Here is an 18,570-nt window from a genome sequence, read left to right as displayed (position 1 = left end):
TCCTTAGATGAATGTCCTCTTTTCTTCTTTTGGAAGCTTGGATGAGGTTGCCTTGGCCTTCCTCAACTCAGTGCCTTCCTGATGTTTTGGACTACAACTCCCATAAGCCCCACTCACCACAGCTATGCTTCCTGGGGGGTGAGGGGGAGCTATGGTCTAAAATGGCCATGCCAGTTGAGGCTGAGGGGGAGCCATAGTTCAAAATGGCTGTTCTGGTGGTGATAAGGGATAGACAAGAGAAGCCACCTTCCCTCTGTAGCTTCACCATGAAAATAGGCAGTGGCTCTGACCATCAGAGGCCATATCAGAAGACTGGGAAACATGTGGGGATTGCCCCAAGGACGACATTATGGCTATAAAAGAGGCAGCCTAACATTAGGGGGCAAGGGGGCTAGAGATTATGAGGGGTCTGTGAAGAGTTGAAGTTCAGTTAGCTTCACAAAGAGCCTTAAGCAAAGGTCATAAACAGCACTGTGGTGACTGTGTCCTTGGCTCTGTGTGAGGCAAACCGTGGCTCTCAGTGGGACGTTGGCTTTCAGGCTGTTCACTCCCTCCCCACATCACGGTGGGGTGGGCAGTGCTTTTGCAAAGGGTGATATAATGCGCTGCCAGTACAAAATGGCTGCCATGGGCGGCAAAAAGAGAGATAAAAGAAGGGTGTGTAAACAGCCCAACCCACCACATAACACATCCCCCACCCAGTTCCATTTCAAGGTATCCAGTGGCTTGGTGTTCGGTGGTGTCGTTCTGAGCTTCCAAGGTACAACAATTAAAGCACAATATTAAAAGCAGTTTAAAGCATCTTAAAATCTCAGAAATAAGGTGGTTCCTAAAAATACACACCTCGTGAATGAAAGGATTGACTATAATTTTTTATTTAAATGCACCCTATTACACCAAGTGCTTGAAACATAACACAACCAATTTAAATACTTAAAATAATCAATTTACCGGTAAATATTTTTAAATACCCTGTTTTCCCTATTTTAAGACGTAGTCATAAAATAAGCCATAGCAGGATTTTTAAGCATTCAAGGAATATAAGCCATACCCCCAAAATAAGACATAGTGATAGGCGCAGCAGCAATGCCGGCCACGGCAGGAGGAGGAGGAAGAAAAAATATAAGACATCCCCTGAAAATAAGCCATGGTGTTTTTTTTGAGGAAAAATAAATATAAGACAGTGTCTTATTTTTGGAGAAACACGGTACTTACATATTTAGAAATGCATCTAAAGAGAATAACATACCAAGTGAATTAGAAGAAAAGAGTATGTATCACAGTACTTGTATGATAAATTAAAATGTTTTTGCAGACTTCGTTCTGCAATCTACATATTAACTCAAAAGGAAAGCCTACCACACCCTTCCCCAATCTACTGCCCCCCCCAGATGTTTTAAGAACACTATAGGGGTCCTGTTGGATCAGAGTTACGGTATATACCCAGCTCCATCCCATATGTCCTTAAAATATAACAATATATTAATGTTGAGCCCATTAAATTCAACTACAATATTAGTCACTGAAAGAAAGTTTATGAGGATTGGGAAGAGATCAAAAACCCATCTAGCACTCTGCCACAAGTGCTTGCAGATAAAAGATGTTGAGATTGCTCAAGCAAGCAAGTCAAATTGCACACCACAGTGGAAAGGAATTTCAGACATTAGTGGTTTGAGAAAACACAACTCCATTCAAATTAATCCATTGCCTTCTTAGCATTAACAATCACTCTGGGGATCACCCAAAGGCAGTGATAGATTACTCCCATTAACCCCAGTCAGCATGACCAATAAATTCTGGGAGTTGTAGTCCAACATCTTGCTGGCAACAGATTCCCCAGCCCTAGTCCAAAGGCAAAGTATGGGGAACCACACATTTAACAGGGTGGTACTTTCAGCCTTACTTAATCAGGCAGCTGTCGGGGTTTTTTGTTTGTCCGTTTCGGGGGGAGGGGACTATAACTCTCCCATCTGCCCCAGCAAGTATGGCTGATGTAAGAGTTATAGTTCTAAGCATCTGGAGGACCCCAGGTTGGGGGAGGCTCCTGTATCAAGAGCTAACTGAACCTGTTTATCAGTAAAGAGAGGCCTGCAAGAGTCGCTTCCATTTTACCCACTCCAAGCATTAAGGCTCCGAGTTCTAAATGCACACGAGTAGTGCTGCATGTGTTGCCTTGCTCAGTGCTGGCACTCCCCCCCCCCCACTTGTGTTTTGAACCAGCTCCTGCTACCCCCCCCCCCGGTTTTGTACCCTCTATGTTGCCGTTTCATTGGCAGGCTTGAGAGGATGCAGTGGGGCTGGCCCTGGCCAGAGCCGCTTGCAGGGCTCTTCTGGTGATGGTGGTGCAATTCTGGAGGATTTCATGGGTCTGAGGGCGTGGGGGTATCGTTGGATGACCGGAAGGGGGTTCAGAAACTGAGGAGCGAAGCAAAGTATCAAACGAGCCCAACGGTTGCTCCTCAAAGCCAGAGTCGCTTCGATGCTTGCTCTCTAGGGGCGGGGAGAGACAGCCATGACTCCTTGAGGAACAGAGGAGGAGGGTCTCTATAGAGGTGCTGTTCCTCACCTCTGGATTCTGGGGCCAGTCATATCCCTGTCCACTCACGTTTCCTGAGCTGTCAGACAAGCAGTCCACCCCGCTTGCCAGCCCGGATGTGGCTATGGCCACAGACACACTCAGAGAGTGGGATCTCCTTCTACTTGGGGGGGTGTCGCCTTCTTGCATTTCCACCATCCTATTGGTTGAATGAACCTGGGCAGCACCCCCACAGGAGCCTCTCTGTTGGCTTGGGGAGCTCTTACTCAAGGCACTAGTAGCTTGAGATAGGTTTGGCATAGAATAGCACAGGCTGCTATTGACGAGAGCCAAGAATTTGCTGTGAGGGTTTCTGTATGGCTGGAGGAACATGGAAGGGACGTAGCCTGTAGTCCCATTATACCTGAAAGACCAAAAATGCAAAAACATGTCACTTTAAAAGCAAAATAAGATCCAGGATGACAAAAGTGGGTTTGTTTGTTTTTTCATTTTTTGCAGGTGGGTGGGGTGGGGAATGTTGCTGTGCATCCTGGAACAGCAGGCTACCTCTCACAGGGCTGAACTACCTTTCATTCTACTGTTTTTAGTTTATTTTGTACTAGCTGGCCCTGCATGCGTTGCTGTGCGTTAGTCTGTCAAATGGAGGGTAATAGCCCCCCCTTCAGATTCCCCTGAGTCTCAGAGTCCCCCTGTTTTACAGGATCTCGTGGTGGAGGCGGGGTTTGTGGGTGTGGGCTAGACTCCATGGGGAGGGAGGAGGAGGTGGAGGAGGAGCTGTGGGAATAACGCCACTTGAGGGCGCTGTTTTAGTTTGTGGAAAAGCAGGTTTTTACCTGCGCAGGTATGAGATGTGAGCAATCCGAGGTTGTGCAAACACTCAGGTAGTGGCATGGACCATTGTGTCCAAATTCCAGGACAAGCGGTCAAGCGGTTTCGGAGAAAAGTGGAGACCACAGTTTCACCTTTTTTACATTTTTATATATATAGATGACATAGATGGCATCTCCAAGCTTTTGATTACTAAAAGGCATCCCTGATGGTGGCTCCATCTTCCATGTGATGGCCCTTCAGATATTTGAAGATGGCTGTTACATCACTTCTCAGTCTTCTCCAGTCTTGTTTTAAATGTATGGGATTGGGTGGGGAGGGATTACTTGCTTTTAATTAGTGTAAAATGCCTTGAGATGGTGGTTGGAAGGCAGTTAATAAATCAGTGATAATTATGATAATATGCCAACAATGTCTGGTGCCCATCAGCAGTTTAGCTTCTGAGTTCTGTACCAGATGCAGCTTCCAAACCAACCTCAAGGGTAGCTCCATACTGAGTAATCAAACTTTGCTGTTACCAATGCTTGGAACGCTAGCAGACAAGTTATCCTGATCAACAGCCCCAGCCCCACTGGCTTACCAAACAAGCCACCATCCATCATCTGATTTCTCCAGCACTTCCACCACAACCCCAATCGTCACAGACAGCTCATCTGACTTCTTGGCCTCATAAGCCCGTGTGACATAATACAGCATCCCTGAAAGAAAAGAGGAGGAATTGTTTCCAGCTCACTACTTGTTCTCTTAAATTCAATACACCACATTAGCAAGGAAGAAGAAAGGCAACTGGGATGGGGAAAGGCAATTTCCCAAACCAAGATGTAAACTGAAGTACAGCTGTCCTCCATATTGCTTTTCTGGATCTTGCAGTGCAGTTCTTCAACCCAAAAATATGTATAAAGAGCCATACATTAGGGCAGGCACCCCCAAACTGTGGCCCTCCAGATGTTTTGGCCTACAACTCCCATGATCCCTAGTTAACAGGACCAGGGGTCGGGGAAGATGGGAATTGTAGTCCAAAACATCTGGAGGGCCGAAGTTTGGGGATGCCTGCATTAGGGGATTTGCTTCCAGATATTTTGGACTGTCTCTCTGTCTCCCATTAGCCCCAGCCAGCATAGCTGTATGAAGCTGGGGCTGATGGGAGAGTTGTAGCCCAAAGCAGCTGGAAGACACCAGGTTGATGGAGGCAACCCTGAGGTAGAGGTGCCAAATGACCTAACTCAGCACCAGAGCAATCTTAAGCCTATCTGGTGCCATGGTGCAGGGATCCCTCGGGCGCCCACCCCCACCCCCACCCTTCCCTCCCTTCCGCCGCCTCGATGGAGCACAACAGGAGGTCCCCAGCCCGGGAATCCAACCCCTGTCTCTTCCCACCGGCCCCAAAGACGGGCTCGTGCACCCGCTTTGGGGAGCCCCCGCACACTCCTTGGAGAGGTTACCTGGTCCGGAGCGCAAATGGGGCCACCGCGCCACTCCTCCCGCAGCTCCTCCGCCCCCCGGGCAGGCGAGGTGTCTCCGCTTTACGAAGATCGCCGAGCCAGAGGCGGCAATGGCGGCGGCAGTGGCAGAAAGGGAGACAGGGATGCTGCCACCTGTGCTCTGCCTCCGCCTGCTTGGCCGAAGCGGTTGCGCAGCGCTGCCGCCCAGGGAGCCCTGGCTGCCGCGCCAACGGGAGGCTTGCAGCCGGCTTCCCCGCAACAGCGGCCGCAGCCCGAGAAGAGGCGGGCAAGAGTGGCGCTCCCAGCAGGGCTTGAGGGCAGCTGCTCCCACAGGGAGGAGGCTCTGGGCACGGCACAGCATGGCATGGCGGAGGCGCCCTCCAAAGCGCCCTCCAGAACGTGGCACGTGGCACCTTGCACCAGTAGCCTCTATGGCTAAGACGCCCCTGTTCAGCACCTAAGGCACCTGCCTGGTGTTCCCATCTATGAGAAAGCATCAGAGTCACTTGAGAGACTTGTACAGACTCACCTGTCTCCTCTGTCTCCTCAGTGGCAGCTGCTTCCTCCGTCTCCTCCAGGTACGGGGCTGGGAACCAGGCAATTTGTTTCCAGTGGTTTTCCACCAGCCACCATCCTGCAGAAAAAAATGGCCCTGAAAGGAAGCTGAGTCCACCTGCAAGTTTCCCCCAGTGTGTCTTTTCTTTTTTTTTTAAAGACAGAACCTGATGAGTGTGGGGTCAACTCCACCCCTTAATCCCAATTTTGTGAGAGCATGGATGATGGGAGTTGTAGTCAACAACATCTGAGGGGCCACAGGTTTCCCAACTCTGTCAATAATCCTTAAGGTAAAGGTAAAGGGACCCCTGACCATTAGGTCCAGTCGTGACCGACTTTGGGGTTGCAGTGCTCATCTCGCGTTATTGGCTGAGGGAGCCGGCGTACAGCTTCCAGGTCATGTGGCCAGCATGACAAAGCCGCTTCTGGCAAACCAGAGCAGCACACGGAAACGCTGTTTACCTTCCTGCCGTTTACCTATTTATCTACTTGCACTTTGACGTGCTTTCGAACTGCTAGGTTGGCAGGAGCTGGGACTGAGCAACAGGAGCTCACCCCGTCGAGGGGATTTGAACTGCCGACCTTCTGATTGGTAAGCCCTAGGCTCTGTGGTTTAGCCCACATCCCTGCTCAATAATCCTTACAACAACCTTAAAAATGAGATATTTTTATTCTCAGAAAGAAAAGGGGAGGTGGCTGAGAGAAGCCTGCTTGTCCAAATCCAGCCAGTGAGCTCATGGCAGAAATGAGATTTGAATCTGGGAACTCCTGATTTGTGGGTCAAATCTCACAGCCACAGTGCTGTACCTGTTTTCCAGAATGCAGCATCAGCAGCGGATATGGGACAGGGGAAGGTTTGCTGGCGAAAGCTGTTCTGCTGTGTATTTTGTGCTATTATTTGTGAACCGATCTGCAATTTTTATTTTGATGAAGAGCAGGAAATAGCTGTGGTTCCTGCATATTTTTTGGAGGTTGGATCAGATGACCATTGAGGTCCCTTCCAACTCTACAATTTTTACTATTATTACCGGTATTATTATTATTATTATTATTATTACCGGTATTATTATTATTACCGGTATTATTATTATTATTATTATTATTATTATTATTATTATTATTTCTACCCCATCCATCTGGCTGGGTTTCCCCAGCCGCTCTGAGCGGCTTTCAACAGAACATTAAAAACAGAATAAAACTTCAAACACTAAAACTTCAAACATACCTGTCCTGTCTTTCGTGAGGACTTCAAGCATTTCCCCCTTGGTGGCTCTGAAGAGCCTGTTGCTTGTGTCTTTGGTCTCATAGGCTTCAATGCACCTATAACTCTGGGAGATGACCGGCTGGGTGATGGTTGTGCTGGGTGGCAAAGGTGTCTCTTTCTTCCCTGGTCCCATTTCAGAAGGCAAAATCACAATGCTGCAAAAGTGGGAGGAATGATTTGTCTGTTGTGATTCCTGCACTGCAGCGGGTTGGACTAGATGACCCTTGGGGGGGTCCCTTCCAACTCCAGTCCTATGATTCTATTTCTATGTCCCTTTTTGAACTGGAATAAATTCCAAAGAAATTACAGCAGATTGGGAAAACTTGTCTTCTCATTGCGCTTGGTCTCCAGTCTAATTTCATCCATGGTGACACAATTTATTACTATTATTGTAATTAGTTTATTAACTCCCTTCAGAATCAGTGTCTCTGGGTGTTTTACACATAAGATACTTTAAAACAACAAATACAACAAATACATTTGAAACAGGACTGAAACCCTAACAAGCGAAAACACACGGTGAAGACTCGTTTACCTAGCTGGGAAATCTGTTGGAACAAAAATGCCTCAACTGTTTCTGGGAAGTGTAGACAGTTGTATTTCAACACGAATGCTACTCCACAGAACAGAGGCAGCTGCATTAAAGCCTTGCTCCAAGTCACTCTCCAGAGTGGGCTTCTGAAATCTTTGGAACCTGCAGGAGAAACTCTCCCCGCAGACTTTGCCTAGTACAGTATATATTACTCGGTGTCTTTCAAGGCTGGAATCCTGGAAAACATCTCATCAGAAAAGCAGCAGACTGCAATATAGGAAGCAACGACCCATGGTCCATCTGTCACTGACTGGCAGAAGCTGTTATGGGTTTCAGGCAAGAGCTTTCCCCCAACCCTACCTGGAAATGTAATTGAGAATCAAAGCTGGGATCTTCTGCATGCAAAATAAAAAATGCTCCACCACTGAGTTAGGGCACTCCCCCGTACATAAAAGTATGCAAAGAAAGTAGGAAAGCATATAATCAAAATAGTGTGGTGCTGATTACGGCAATGTCATTGAACACCTGCATATTCCTGCAATGCAGGGGGTTGAACCTTGGGGTACCTTCGAACTCAACAATTCTATGATTCTATGAAAACATGGCCTATCAATAGCAATATCTCATTGATATGTCACTGCTTAGAATTAAGACAAATGCTTCAAACTCATATAACCATAAAGAAATCCGTGGTGCCATGTTGGCTGCAGGCCAGTGAGGTATCTTAGTTAGGAATCTTCGAAGTATCTCAATCAATTAATTTGACAGATCAGCTCTATAAAAACCCACATACACAATGATCCTTAGCAGTTTCCTTCAATGTGGCATTTTGCTTCAATTATTATTTCAACATACTCTGAAATGTGCACATCTCTGCAGTAGTTCATGTCATTTTCCATTTTGAAAACATACAGAAGTTAATTTGTCAGTTTCAGCTACCAAAAAAATGAAAGGGGGGGGAGCTTTCAGGAGCCAGTCTGTAATGACCACTCTTGCATCTGTCAGAGTTTGTTTGCAAATGACAGTCAGCAGCTCATGAAGGCAGCTCTTAGGGTCATAACTAAAATGTTTTTATTTCAGCTCAATCTATTTACCACCCTCTCTCCTCATCCTTGCCACAGCAACACTCCCATGTCTGCAACCCTGAGAATTAAAACCAGTACAATGAATAAAGCTAACTTCAGACACAGAATCACTTCCAACATTTGGGAAGCTTCGTTGTATTTTGGCATAATATTGGAAGTGGCAGGCCCACTGGCTTGCTAGGGGCTGGCAAGCCAAAGTTGGAAACCACATGTGAAGTGGGTTTGCAAACAACGGTTTGACTTTGCTTTAGGGTTGGTCTGAACAGACAAGCCACAGTGACGGGTGTTGCTTTGTTCTGGACCGCACACACAGGAGTGCTGTGAAGGTGGGAGGTAAAAGTTGGCAAGCAGCTCTGACTCATGAATTGACTGTTGTCACAGAAGGCTGGTCACCAGGCAAGGAGTGACAGAGCCCTACCATATTTTTTATAGGTTTTGGGGGTCATTCTGGAATGTTACCCACAGATCCCTTCCAAACCTATGGTCCTGTATCTGTGAGGTTAAAATCTATACGTGAAAACTTGCAGAGCCAACCAAACCAGTTCCTTTTTTATGTTAAGGGCCTTAGCTGCCCAGTTAAGGACAACCATTAAGATATCCAAAGAGGTTGCCCTGTTGCCTAAGTTTGTTTTTACTCTCCTCCCTCCCCATCCCTTTTCCTTTTCTGTTGTGTCATTTAGATTGTAAACCTGAGGGCAAGTTCCATATTATAATTAATTGTTGTAAAAAAAAAAAAAAACCAACCCACCTTTCGATATAAAATGCACACAGAGACACCAGCCCCTCTAAATACATATATATATAATTTCATTTCTTAAAAAAGATGGTACCTGTTCTCTGGGAAAGAAGGATCCATATCTCGGCTTTGTGCTTCAAAAAAATGGATGACATCCTCTCCCTGGGAGATCCTGGCTTTTGTCTTCAGGAGCTCCTGACAGTAAATCTCCAGCAACATCAGACTCTCCCGGCACCTGCTCAACTTCTGGTTCTTCTTCAGCATCACATTTACATCTTGGAGGGGACCCAGCAGAAGGAGGAAAGCCATCAAGGGATGGTGTGGTAGCTCTTGGCAGCACCTCCCCTCCATCCCCTTTTCTTTATACTTCCTGCCTTGAGGCTACAAGTATTGTAAAGGTAAATCTAAAACATGGGAAGCTGCCTTATACCGAATCAGATCATGGGTCTACCTACCTCAGGTGCGGGGGACCTTTGTCCCACCCAAATATTGCTGAACTACAACGCCATTGTCCCTGGCCGCTGGCTGTGCTTGGTAAGCCTGGTGGGAGTTGTAGTTCAGCAACATCTGGAGGTTGATTGTTGTCAACAGTAAGCTATGGAACAGTATGAGAAACAAAGGAAGCTGCCTTACAGTGAGTTGGATCACTGATCCATCTGGCTCACAGCTGTTGAGGCTAACTAGGTTTTTAGATAAAGGACTTTCCCCATCCATATCTGGAGGTGCCGGGGATTGAACCCAAGACCTTCTACATGCACAGCAAGTGCTCTACCTCCAAGCTGCAACTTTCCCCCACCCCCTTGAGTGCCATGGAACAGAGTCTTTTCATGGCAATGGTACAGCTGCTGAGAGTGGGGAAGAAACATTGGAAGCTGCCTTTGTACAAAAGATTGAACTTTGGGGATTGAACCTGGGACCTTCTCCATGCAAGGCGGATGCTCTAGCCCTGAGCCATGGTCACCGAGCTTGTTGTAAAACCCAACTGCAATGGAGTGGGGATACAGCATTTCCCCCACTACAAGGAGGAGAAACTAAAAGTTATCTCTGTTGATGGGAGAGGCAAGGGATGCAAACAGCAGATGTCCCCAATCCGATTAAAATTAAAATCTAATGAAAGGCCTCCCTTCTTCCCCTGTTACCTTGAAACCTGGGGATGGTCCGGTCGGACTTCTTCAGGAGACCACTTTCAATAGGGAACTTTTTCTTCAAGACTTTCTAAGTGATGGGAGAAACAAGAAGGGAAAATGAGTACTACTATCAAGCTTCTCAACAGAGATCATTGTGCACAAGCAGGGGAAACTGGCCTCCCCAGTTTCAAATCTTACTCCCTTTACGTTCAAAAGCAAACTTACATGGAGTTTCTTAAATTCTTCAAACTCCCGGTAGATGAGAATGTTGTTTTGATCTGACCACGAGACGAAAAGCATCCAGACCTGGGGGGGGGGGGGGGGGAAATAGAGCAGATGGTTCTTACAGGGCCTGGGTGCCTCCCAGCCATCTCTTAGGGTGGTGGGCCTGTTTAGGACCAGACACTACATTCTGGAAACCAAGACTTATGAGGAACAGATGAGGGAGCTGGGTATGCTTAGCCCGGAAAAGAGAAGATTGAGAGGTAATATGACACCCTTCTTCAAATAGGAGAAAGATTGTCACACAGATTGCTTGTTTCCTGCCGCTCTGGAGGGTAGTATCCAGAACCAATGGGTTCAAATTACAAGAAAGGAGATTCTGACTAAACATTAGGGAGAACTTTCTGGTGGTGGTAGCAACCATTCGACAGTGGAACAGACTATCGCAAAACCTTCATTGGAGGTTTTTAAGCGTAGGTTGGATGGCCATCTGCCAGGAAATCATTAGCTCTGATTCCTGCATTGGAGGGGGTTAGACTAGATGATCCTTTGTCTCCTTTTCCAACTCTACGGTTCTATGATTCTATGATTTTTGATAGAGTTATTTCACAGTAAAAAAAACCAATAAACAATTCAAATCAACTCCATATATAAAAACAAATTAAAATCAATTCCACACCTAAAAATATTTTCAGACCCAACACACATGCATTAACCGTGGGAGTCGCAGAGGGGCAACTGAAATACCTTTTGTTTTCTGTGCTTCAGCAAGCCCACTACTTTCACCTCCACGGGAAACCTGCCGCTGCTCATCTCCCCCAGAGGATGATGCTCCATCTGTCTTGCAAGATCTCTTTGAAGCACCTGCTTCCTGCAGGCAGGTATTTAGGAGCACCCAGGGAGGAGGGGCCAGCTTTTCCCAGCTGGCTCTAAAACTCAGGTTTCCTCCTCCGCCCAGAAGTTCCAAGTTCTGGTAACCCTAGTGAGATTCTTTGGGGAAAGGAGGTAGGTATTGAGCCCAGACCGCCTACAAGGCCATCTCTCAGGAGATCAACCTTGTTTGTTTGTTTCTTTGTTTGTTGCTACACCTTGGCACATTCAAAAGGGTGGCATAGAGTGACAGGAGCAGGGAGACACAGGCTCACATCTCATAGGAAGCTGCCTTATATTTATGTCTTGACCCATCTTGCTCAGTATTGTCTTCACTGATGGGAAGCAGCTCTCCAGGGTTTCAGGCAGGGGGCATTCCCAGCCCTAGCTGAAGATGCTGAAGGTTGAACCTTGGACTTTCTGCATACAAAAGAGATGCACTGAGTCATGACCCTTTTATCCACACCCTGACAACAGAGCACTTTCCCCCTAGTTGCTACCCCACAAAGCTCATTCCACATTAAAGGGAGAAGTTTTGCTGCACTGGCTATAGCAAGCTGAAAAGGTTATGGTACTTCTTTTGGTTTCATTTTTGCGGTTTTTTTTTTTGTACTGTCACAGGGGTGTTGATGGGCTACTTCAGAGTAACGACGCCACACCGCTCTGCATTTTATCTTTTATTTGGTGCTGCGTATTTACAGTGCTATTTACAGAGACACATCTTAACCGCTTGAGTCAGAACCTCCGAATGGCGTTTGGCGCGTCTTTCTCCAACATAACAACTTAGGGAGACCCAGCCTCTTCCCCCGACGCTTCCTGCGCAATTCCGGAGTTGGGGGGATCGGTCTACCCCCCTTGCTTTCCCCTTCCTGTCCCACCTGGGACGATGGCTCCGCTACCTTGCCAGAGCCTCGGACACCACTTCCTGCTTCCCCACTTGAGTCGGAACTCTCCCTGCTTTCCTCCATGCTCGGGGATGGGCTGGACCTCAAGATGGGAGGGACTTCGCAATATCCCTTGTCCCTCACAGGTACCATCCCTTGCTCCCTTTGGAGCGGCTTCCAAGACTGAATTACTCTGCAAAGTTAACAGTCAATCTTAACTACTGTAGTTTAAAAACCCAGCTTGACTTAAAAATAAACAGATAAAATAGAATAAAGTTTTTTTTAAGCATCATATATACGGTAATAATAAGGGACCCAGGTGGCGCTGTGGGTTAAACCACTGAGCCTAGGGCTTGCTGATCAGAAGGTCGGCGGTTCGAATCCCTGTGACGGGGTGAGCTCCCGTTGCTCGGTCCCAGCTCCTGCCAACCTAGCAGTTCGAAAGCACGTCAAAATGCAAGTAGATAAATAGGAACCGCTACAGCGGGAAGGTAAACGGCGTTTCCGTGTGCCGCTCTGGTTCGCCAGAAGTGGCTTTGTCATGCTGGCCATGTGACCTGGAAGCTGTACGCTGGCTCCCTCGGCCAATAATGCGAGATGAGCGCGCAACCCCGGAGTCGGTCACGACTGGACCTAATGGTCAGGGGTCCCTTTACCTTTACCTTTATACGGTAATAATAAGATATATCACAGGCAGAAATGTCTGTAAGAAACAAATGCACAAGTTAGCCCTGGTGCTTCTGCTTATGAGGATTGCCAGCTTACTAAAAAAAATATGTTGATACAAGATGCATTTTAATTGTGACATCATCTGTTGCACCTTGTAGGCAGATGCCCTCGACCTGCTTTTGATCCAAAACCTGCCTCCCCCCCCCAGCCTTCCATATTTGGAAAGAGAGACACACAGGGATAATGGAGGGAGCAGAATTTGTTAATTTGTTCCACCAATTCAAACTCAATGAAGACGCATCCTAATAAATACCACCACCACCCCCCCCCCACACACACGGACCACACTTCATTCATATGGGCCAAGCCAGCTGACTCCCAGTGCTCTGAACCTCCAATCTGTGGGAGTTATTTTATCATGAGTAGGAATTTTAGAGAATTCAGACAAAAACAAAATCGGAACAGAGATCGCTGCAGCTTGTGTGTTCATCTGTGGTCAGAAAAGGAAACCCATCAGGTGAATACAATATTCATTCACAACTTTGTTATTTGTTTAAGTCTGAAATGATACATAGTTAGTGACTTTTTTCTATATCAGTTTGACATTTCCTTCACACTGAAATGAATTTAAGTTACATTAATTTTGTAAATAGTTACGTAGTGGACAGAGAGACAAATAATGTACAGTAGTCCAAAACATTATTATTGCAATTATGATGATTTCAGTGTGATTTGTGCATTGCAGGGGGTTGGACTAGATGACCCTTGGTCTGCAATTCTATGATTCTATTGTATTTATATGTCACATTTTTTTCAAAGGATGGTTTTCCCCATCCTCATTTAATCTGCACAACAACCCTATTAAAACCATGGAGAGACCTGGTCTGAATAAGGACATTGGATTCTTATCTCATTATACATGATAAAGCTTTCTTTAGCCATCTCACCCCTTGCTTTTTCCTGCAAGACCAATTGCAGTCGTTAACAGTCGTTAACAGGTTTACCACTCCTATCAGCCAATCACCCATTCCCACGACCCTTCTGAGTGATACCCCTCCCCACCCTCTGATTATACATAAGAGTCTGGTGACTTCTGTTTCAGTGTATCTGAAGAAGTGTGCATGCACACGAAAGCTCATACCTATGACAAACTTAGTTGGTCTCTAAGGTGCTACTGGAAGGAATATTTTTATTTTTTGTTTCAACTACGTCAGACCAACACTGCTACCTACTTGTAACTAGTCCTATGGAGTAGGTTAGGCTGAGAAATGTGGAGAGTGCCAGGTTGAAGGATGGTGTACAAATCACAGTGAACTTTACACTGTGGTTGGTGGTGATGGTTCACAAGGTCTTGTTCAGTGGTTTTGGTGTGTACCCACTCCCCTTTTTTTATGCCCATGGCAGCCATTTTGTGCTGGCACCCACGGGGCGCTTTGATCAAGACACCTGATTTTTTTTAAAACAACAAAAGCACTGCCCAATTATGCAGCTATTTGCTCCTACCCTCCCAAATTTGCATTCCGTTCTCTCTCTCCTCTCCCTCACCAAGGAATGCATTGCGCAAAGTACCCTTGTCATGTCTCTGACTTTGACAAGGAAACGCTGAAATTAAAGAAATTCCCCCAAAGAAACAGATAAGTACGGCAGTATTTGCAAAGTCAATATTATTTCCTTGATGCTGATGGATATGTGCTGTTAATTATTAAGGGGTTGAAGTACTGTATATTGTTGCAACACGTTGGGTGGGGGGCACGACGACTGGTGAACAGACAGGGCATCAGGAAGTGGTACAAACTGCGAGCAAAACTTTGAAGAATTCTTGGCTGGGCAAAGAGAGCAAGTTAGCCACAGTGGGATCTGCTCACGAAATAGGTCTATCTATCTGGCAAGGGTAAAATGCTGACTCGGCTCCACCAACGCTCTGCCCCACAAGGGTTTTTGTGGGGCCAGGCCAGCTCCAGGATCTGACGGTCCTGTCAGGCAGTGGTGCCATCACGGCAGGAATCTGGGGTAAATATCCATGGGTCCCACTTGGCACAATGACCAGGAGGCGCCCCCCCAAAAAAAAACTTAACTAGGCTGGCATACCACATTTTAAAGTAAGGGAAGGGGTTCACATTTCCATCAAAATGGGGAAAGCCCCCATAAGCCAGTGTGGTTATAGAGTGCCGGACCAACATCTGGCAGACCAGGGTTCAAATCCCAACTTGGCCATGAAGCTCACCGGATGACCTTGGGCCAGTCCCTGCCTCTCAGCCTAACCTACCTCGCAGGGTTGTTGTGATGAGGAAAGGGAGAACCATATAAGCCACCTTGAGCTCCTTGGAGGAAAGCTGGGGTATAAATGAAATAAATAATAAAATAAGCCATTTGTTCCAAAGTCTAAGGCTGCGTACACAGCATATGTTTAAATCACATTCCCCTTCCCACCCCAAAGAATCCTGGGAACTGTAGTTTACAATTAACAAATAATGGGAATACTACCGTTCCCAGGATTAATTGGCAGAGAATGTGCTTAAAAACCATGGTGTGCAAGCACCTGCTCTCAGGCAAGGCATCCTAAAGGGCCACTAAGGGTTGCAGACCCAGGAATTCCCTGGTGCTCTATCAATATTGAGAAATAATCCATTATAATTTATCTGACAACACAAGTTTCTCCTATTCCTGAGGGAAGGATCTGAACCAATTGATTCAAATTACAAGAAAGGTGATTGTGAATTTATAAGTACAGTGGTACCTCGGTTTAAGTACACAATTGATTCCGGAAGTTTGTACTTAACCTGAAGCGTACTTAACCTGAGGCGAACTTTCCCATTGAAAGTACTGGAAAGTGGATTAATCCGTTCCAGACGGGTCCGCGGAGTACTTAAACTGAAAGTACTCAAACCGAAGCGTACTTAAACCGAGGTATGACTGTATTCAGGAATAACTTCATGAGGGGAAGAGCTGCTTGACAGTTGAACAGACTCCCTCATAAATTCTCCCTCTACAATTCTGTGATTGTATGATCCCCATGAACATGAATACACGTAGTGAGAAGTACACAGACATAGGTCACATTTGCACCATACATTTAGGGCACAATTAATGTACATTTCAAGCACACAGCTTCCTTCCCCGCCCCTCCGAATCCTGGGGACTGTAGTTTGTTAAGGTTGCTTGGGATTGTAGCTCTGTGAGGGGGTACACTACAGTTCCCAAAAATTCCTGGGAAGAGTTCTCTGGGAATATGATTGATAAATGTTTTTGGGATTGTAGTTCCTTGTGGGAAATAAAGGTCTCCTAGCAACTCTGAGCACCCTTAACAAACTACACCTCCCAGCGTTCTTTGGGGGAAGCTATATTAAAGTTATTTTAGCATACCATGCTAAAGCGGTATTATAGCACTTTAAATGCATTGTGTGAATGTGACCATCGTTGATTGGGAAGTCTTGTGCAACAATGGGCTTTGATCTGATCCAGTGGATCTCTTGTAATATTCTTAGATCTTTCCTGAATCAAAAATATTCCATCCCAGACCTCAAGTAGCTGGAAGCTGATGGAGAAGAGAAATGATCCCTTGAGGAAGCTGGTATGCCACACTATAAAGGACTGCAGAAACATCCGTGGTCAAAAGTCCTGCTCAATGTAGTCCAGAGATTGCAAATATTTACAGTACAGCAACCTGGAGTGTGAATTTGCATGCTCTGATTTCCTCATATGTGAAAACAAAGTAAAAGTAAAAATGTCATACTTGACTGCCACAATTTATTATCTTATTTCCTTGGGAAAACACCTTTCTGACTCAGAAGCCCAACCTAAACATTTACTAGCTATTTGCTGCCCTGGTCATTTGGGGGAATGGGAGAACATCAGTGTCAAAAAAATTTCCTAGATAGCTTAAGAGAGGTTGACAGGGCAGTTCCAACACCGGCTTGCTACATGTGCCATGTTTCTGGAGCTCAAAGCAGAAATTCAGCATGAGGTCCAGGCCTGGAGCCTCTGTCCTGTTGCTGATGGGCAGTTCCAAAGCCGTTGCAGAAGCCCAAGTGCGACTTTTTGAGTTTCTGGTCCATGGTCTCTCTAGATTCAGAGGTGCTAATACAGCTTCCTGCCAAGGGTGCAAGAGATGGGGGTGGGAACCAATATGGTTTCATGCCAAGAACACACAGGAGCCTAGTTACGCCTCTGCCCTAAGATAGTTGGATAGAAGAATGTTAAACTGTAACTGCTTTTACATGTTTTTAATTATAATTGTTTTTTTAACTGTTTTAACTGTTTTAGAATGGCTTGGCTTGGCTTTTAAACTGTGCATCTGCCATTCTCAGCTCCTTTGGAAGAAAGAGTTGGATATAAATTCAATTATTATTATTATTATTATTATTATTATTATTATTATTATTAATAATAAATTAGCATATGAAAAGTTGATGCACATCTATGTTTTTTTTGTGGGTGATGCATTTCCTCTTTATGTAGAAAAGTAACACCCCCACATACACAAAGTCACATTCAGTGAGGCTCTAATATGTCAGTTTGTTCTTCCGCTCGGCTTCTGGAGGAAAAAAAATTCAAAGAAACCCCACCCATGCCAAAACATCTTAAAACCAGGAAGCAATGGCTCAGCTCCATTCACAAGGCTCAGATGAGAGACCATGTGAATGATCCCCACCGTAAAAGCAGATCAACCTTACGGTAACTCTGGACTTTACAGGGCCCTTGGAAATTCACATCCTTCCTGTAAAAAATAAAAATAAAGTTGATACATATCGACTGTGTCCAGTGCAAATACCAGCAGCGCCTGCAAATTAAGTGTGCGCACACACACAAAAGCAGGCAAAGTGTTACGAGGTAGCATTTGAATGTAGAAGAAAATAAATATAAACAGAAAACGTGGATCTAAAATTTGGAGATTCTTGAATTTGTTCTTCCATTGCTAGCACCACAGCCAGCCAACCCAAGTTGCGTATCTGGCAGCAGAATGCAAGAGGCAGCGCTTCACCCACCTGTTCCACTGCTTCCACCTGGGCAGAGAAGCCAAGCAAGCAGCAACACTTTAAAGAAAATCCTGCCTCCTGCCAAGTTTGGCAAGTGCTGGGGCACAGCAGCAGCAAATGTGGAACGCAGCGGGTGGGGCCAGAAGGTGGCAGTGACCATTTTGCCCCAGGTGGCTAAACTGCATGGGTCACCCCTGCCTAGCACCCAGATACAACCAACATATGCAGCTAACAGAGCAATCCTATTGTGGTTTACTGAATCAATTTGCATAGCTCAGTGGCAGAGCATCAAGGCAATTCTGAACATTTCAGAACATCTGCACAGTTTTGCTCATGCACCAAAAAGCATGGAAATTTGCAATTGCAGGTACTCAGACCTACCATCTGCATCAGGTAAGCAGCAAGCAATTCCACAGCAGCCTTTCCTAGCTAGAATGTTCCATATGTTTTGGATGTGTTCGACTAGGACAGGCATAGGCAACCTTGGCTCTCCAGATGTTTTGGAACTACAACTCCCATGAACCCTAGCTAACATGGCCAGTGGTCAGGGATCATGGGAGTTGTAGTTCCAAAACATCTGGAGAGCCAAGGTTGCCTATGCCTGGACTAGGATCTGCGAAAGCAGGGTTCAAATCCCAACTCAGCCATGAAGTCCACTAGGTCAGTGGTCCTCAACCTTGGGCCTCCAGATGTTTTTGGCCTACAACTCCCATGATCCCTAGCTAGCAGGACCAGTGGTCAGGGATGATGGGAATTGTAGTCTCAAAACATCTGGAGGCCCAAGGTTGAGGACCTCTGCACTAGGTGACCTTGGGCCAGTTCCTCTCTCTCTCTCTCTCTCTCT

General features: G+C 46.0%; 1 protein-coding gene across 1 annotated transcript; it reads right to left on the bottom strand.

Annotated features, from left to right (window-relative positions):
- Positions 1–852: 852 nt before the first annotated feature.
- On the bottom strand, positions 853–11,267 carry NOXO1 (NADPH oxidase organizer 1). The gene is made up of 8 exons (XM_060282775.2): positions 11,075–11,267; positions 10,331–10,411; positions 10,118–10,193; positions 9,073–9,253; positions 6,587–6,780; positions 5,336–5,440; positions 3,945–4,062; positions 853–2,939 (listed from the first exon to the last, which is right to left on the bottom strand). Exons 1-8 carry the CDS (start codon positions 11,162–11,164, stop codon positions 2,267–2,269), a joined length of 1,518 nt encoding a protein of 505 aa, XP_060138758.1. The 5' UTR covers positions 11,165–11,267; the 3' UTR covers positions 853–2,266.
- Between the last annotated feature and the right edge of the window lie 7,303 nt (positions 11,268–18,570).

The sequence above is a fragment of the Zootoca vivipara genome, chromosome 13, assembly GCF_965207765.1.
Source record: "Zootoca vivipara chromosome 13, rZooViv2.hap1.1, whole genome shotgun sequence".
Taxonomy (NCBI): Eukaryota; Metazoa; Chordata; class Lepidosauria; order Squamata; family Lacertidae; genus Zootoca; species Zootoca vivipara.
This window is presented reverse-complemented; position numbering and strand designations above follow the sequence as displayed.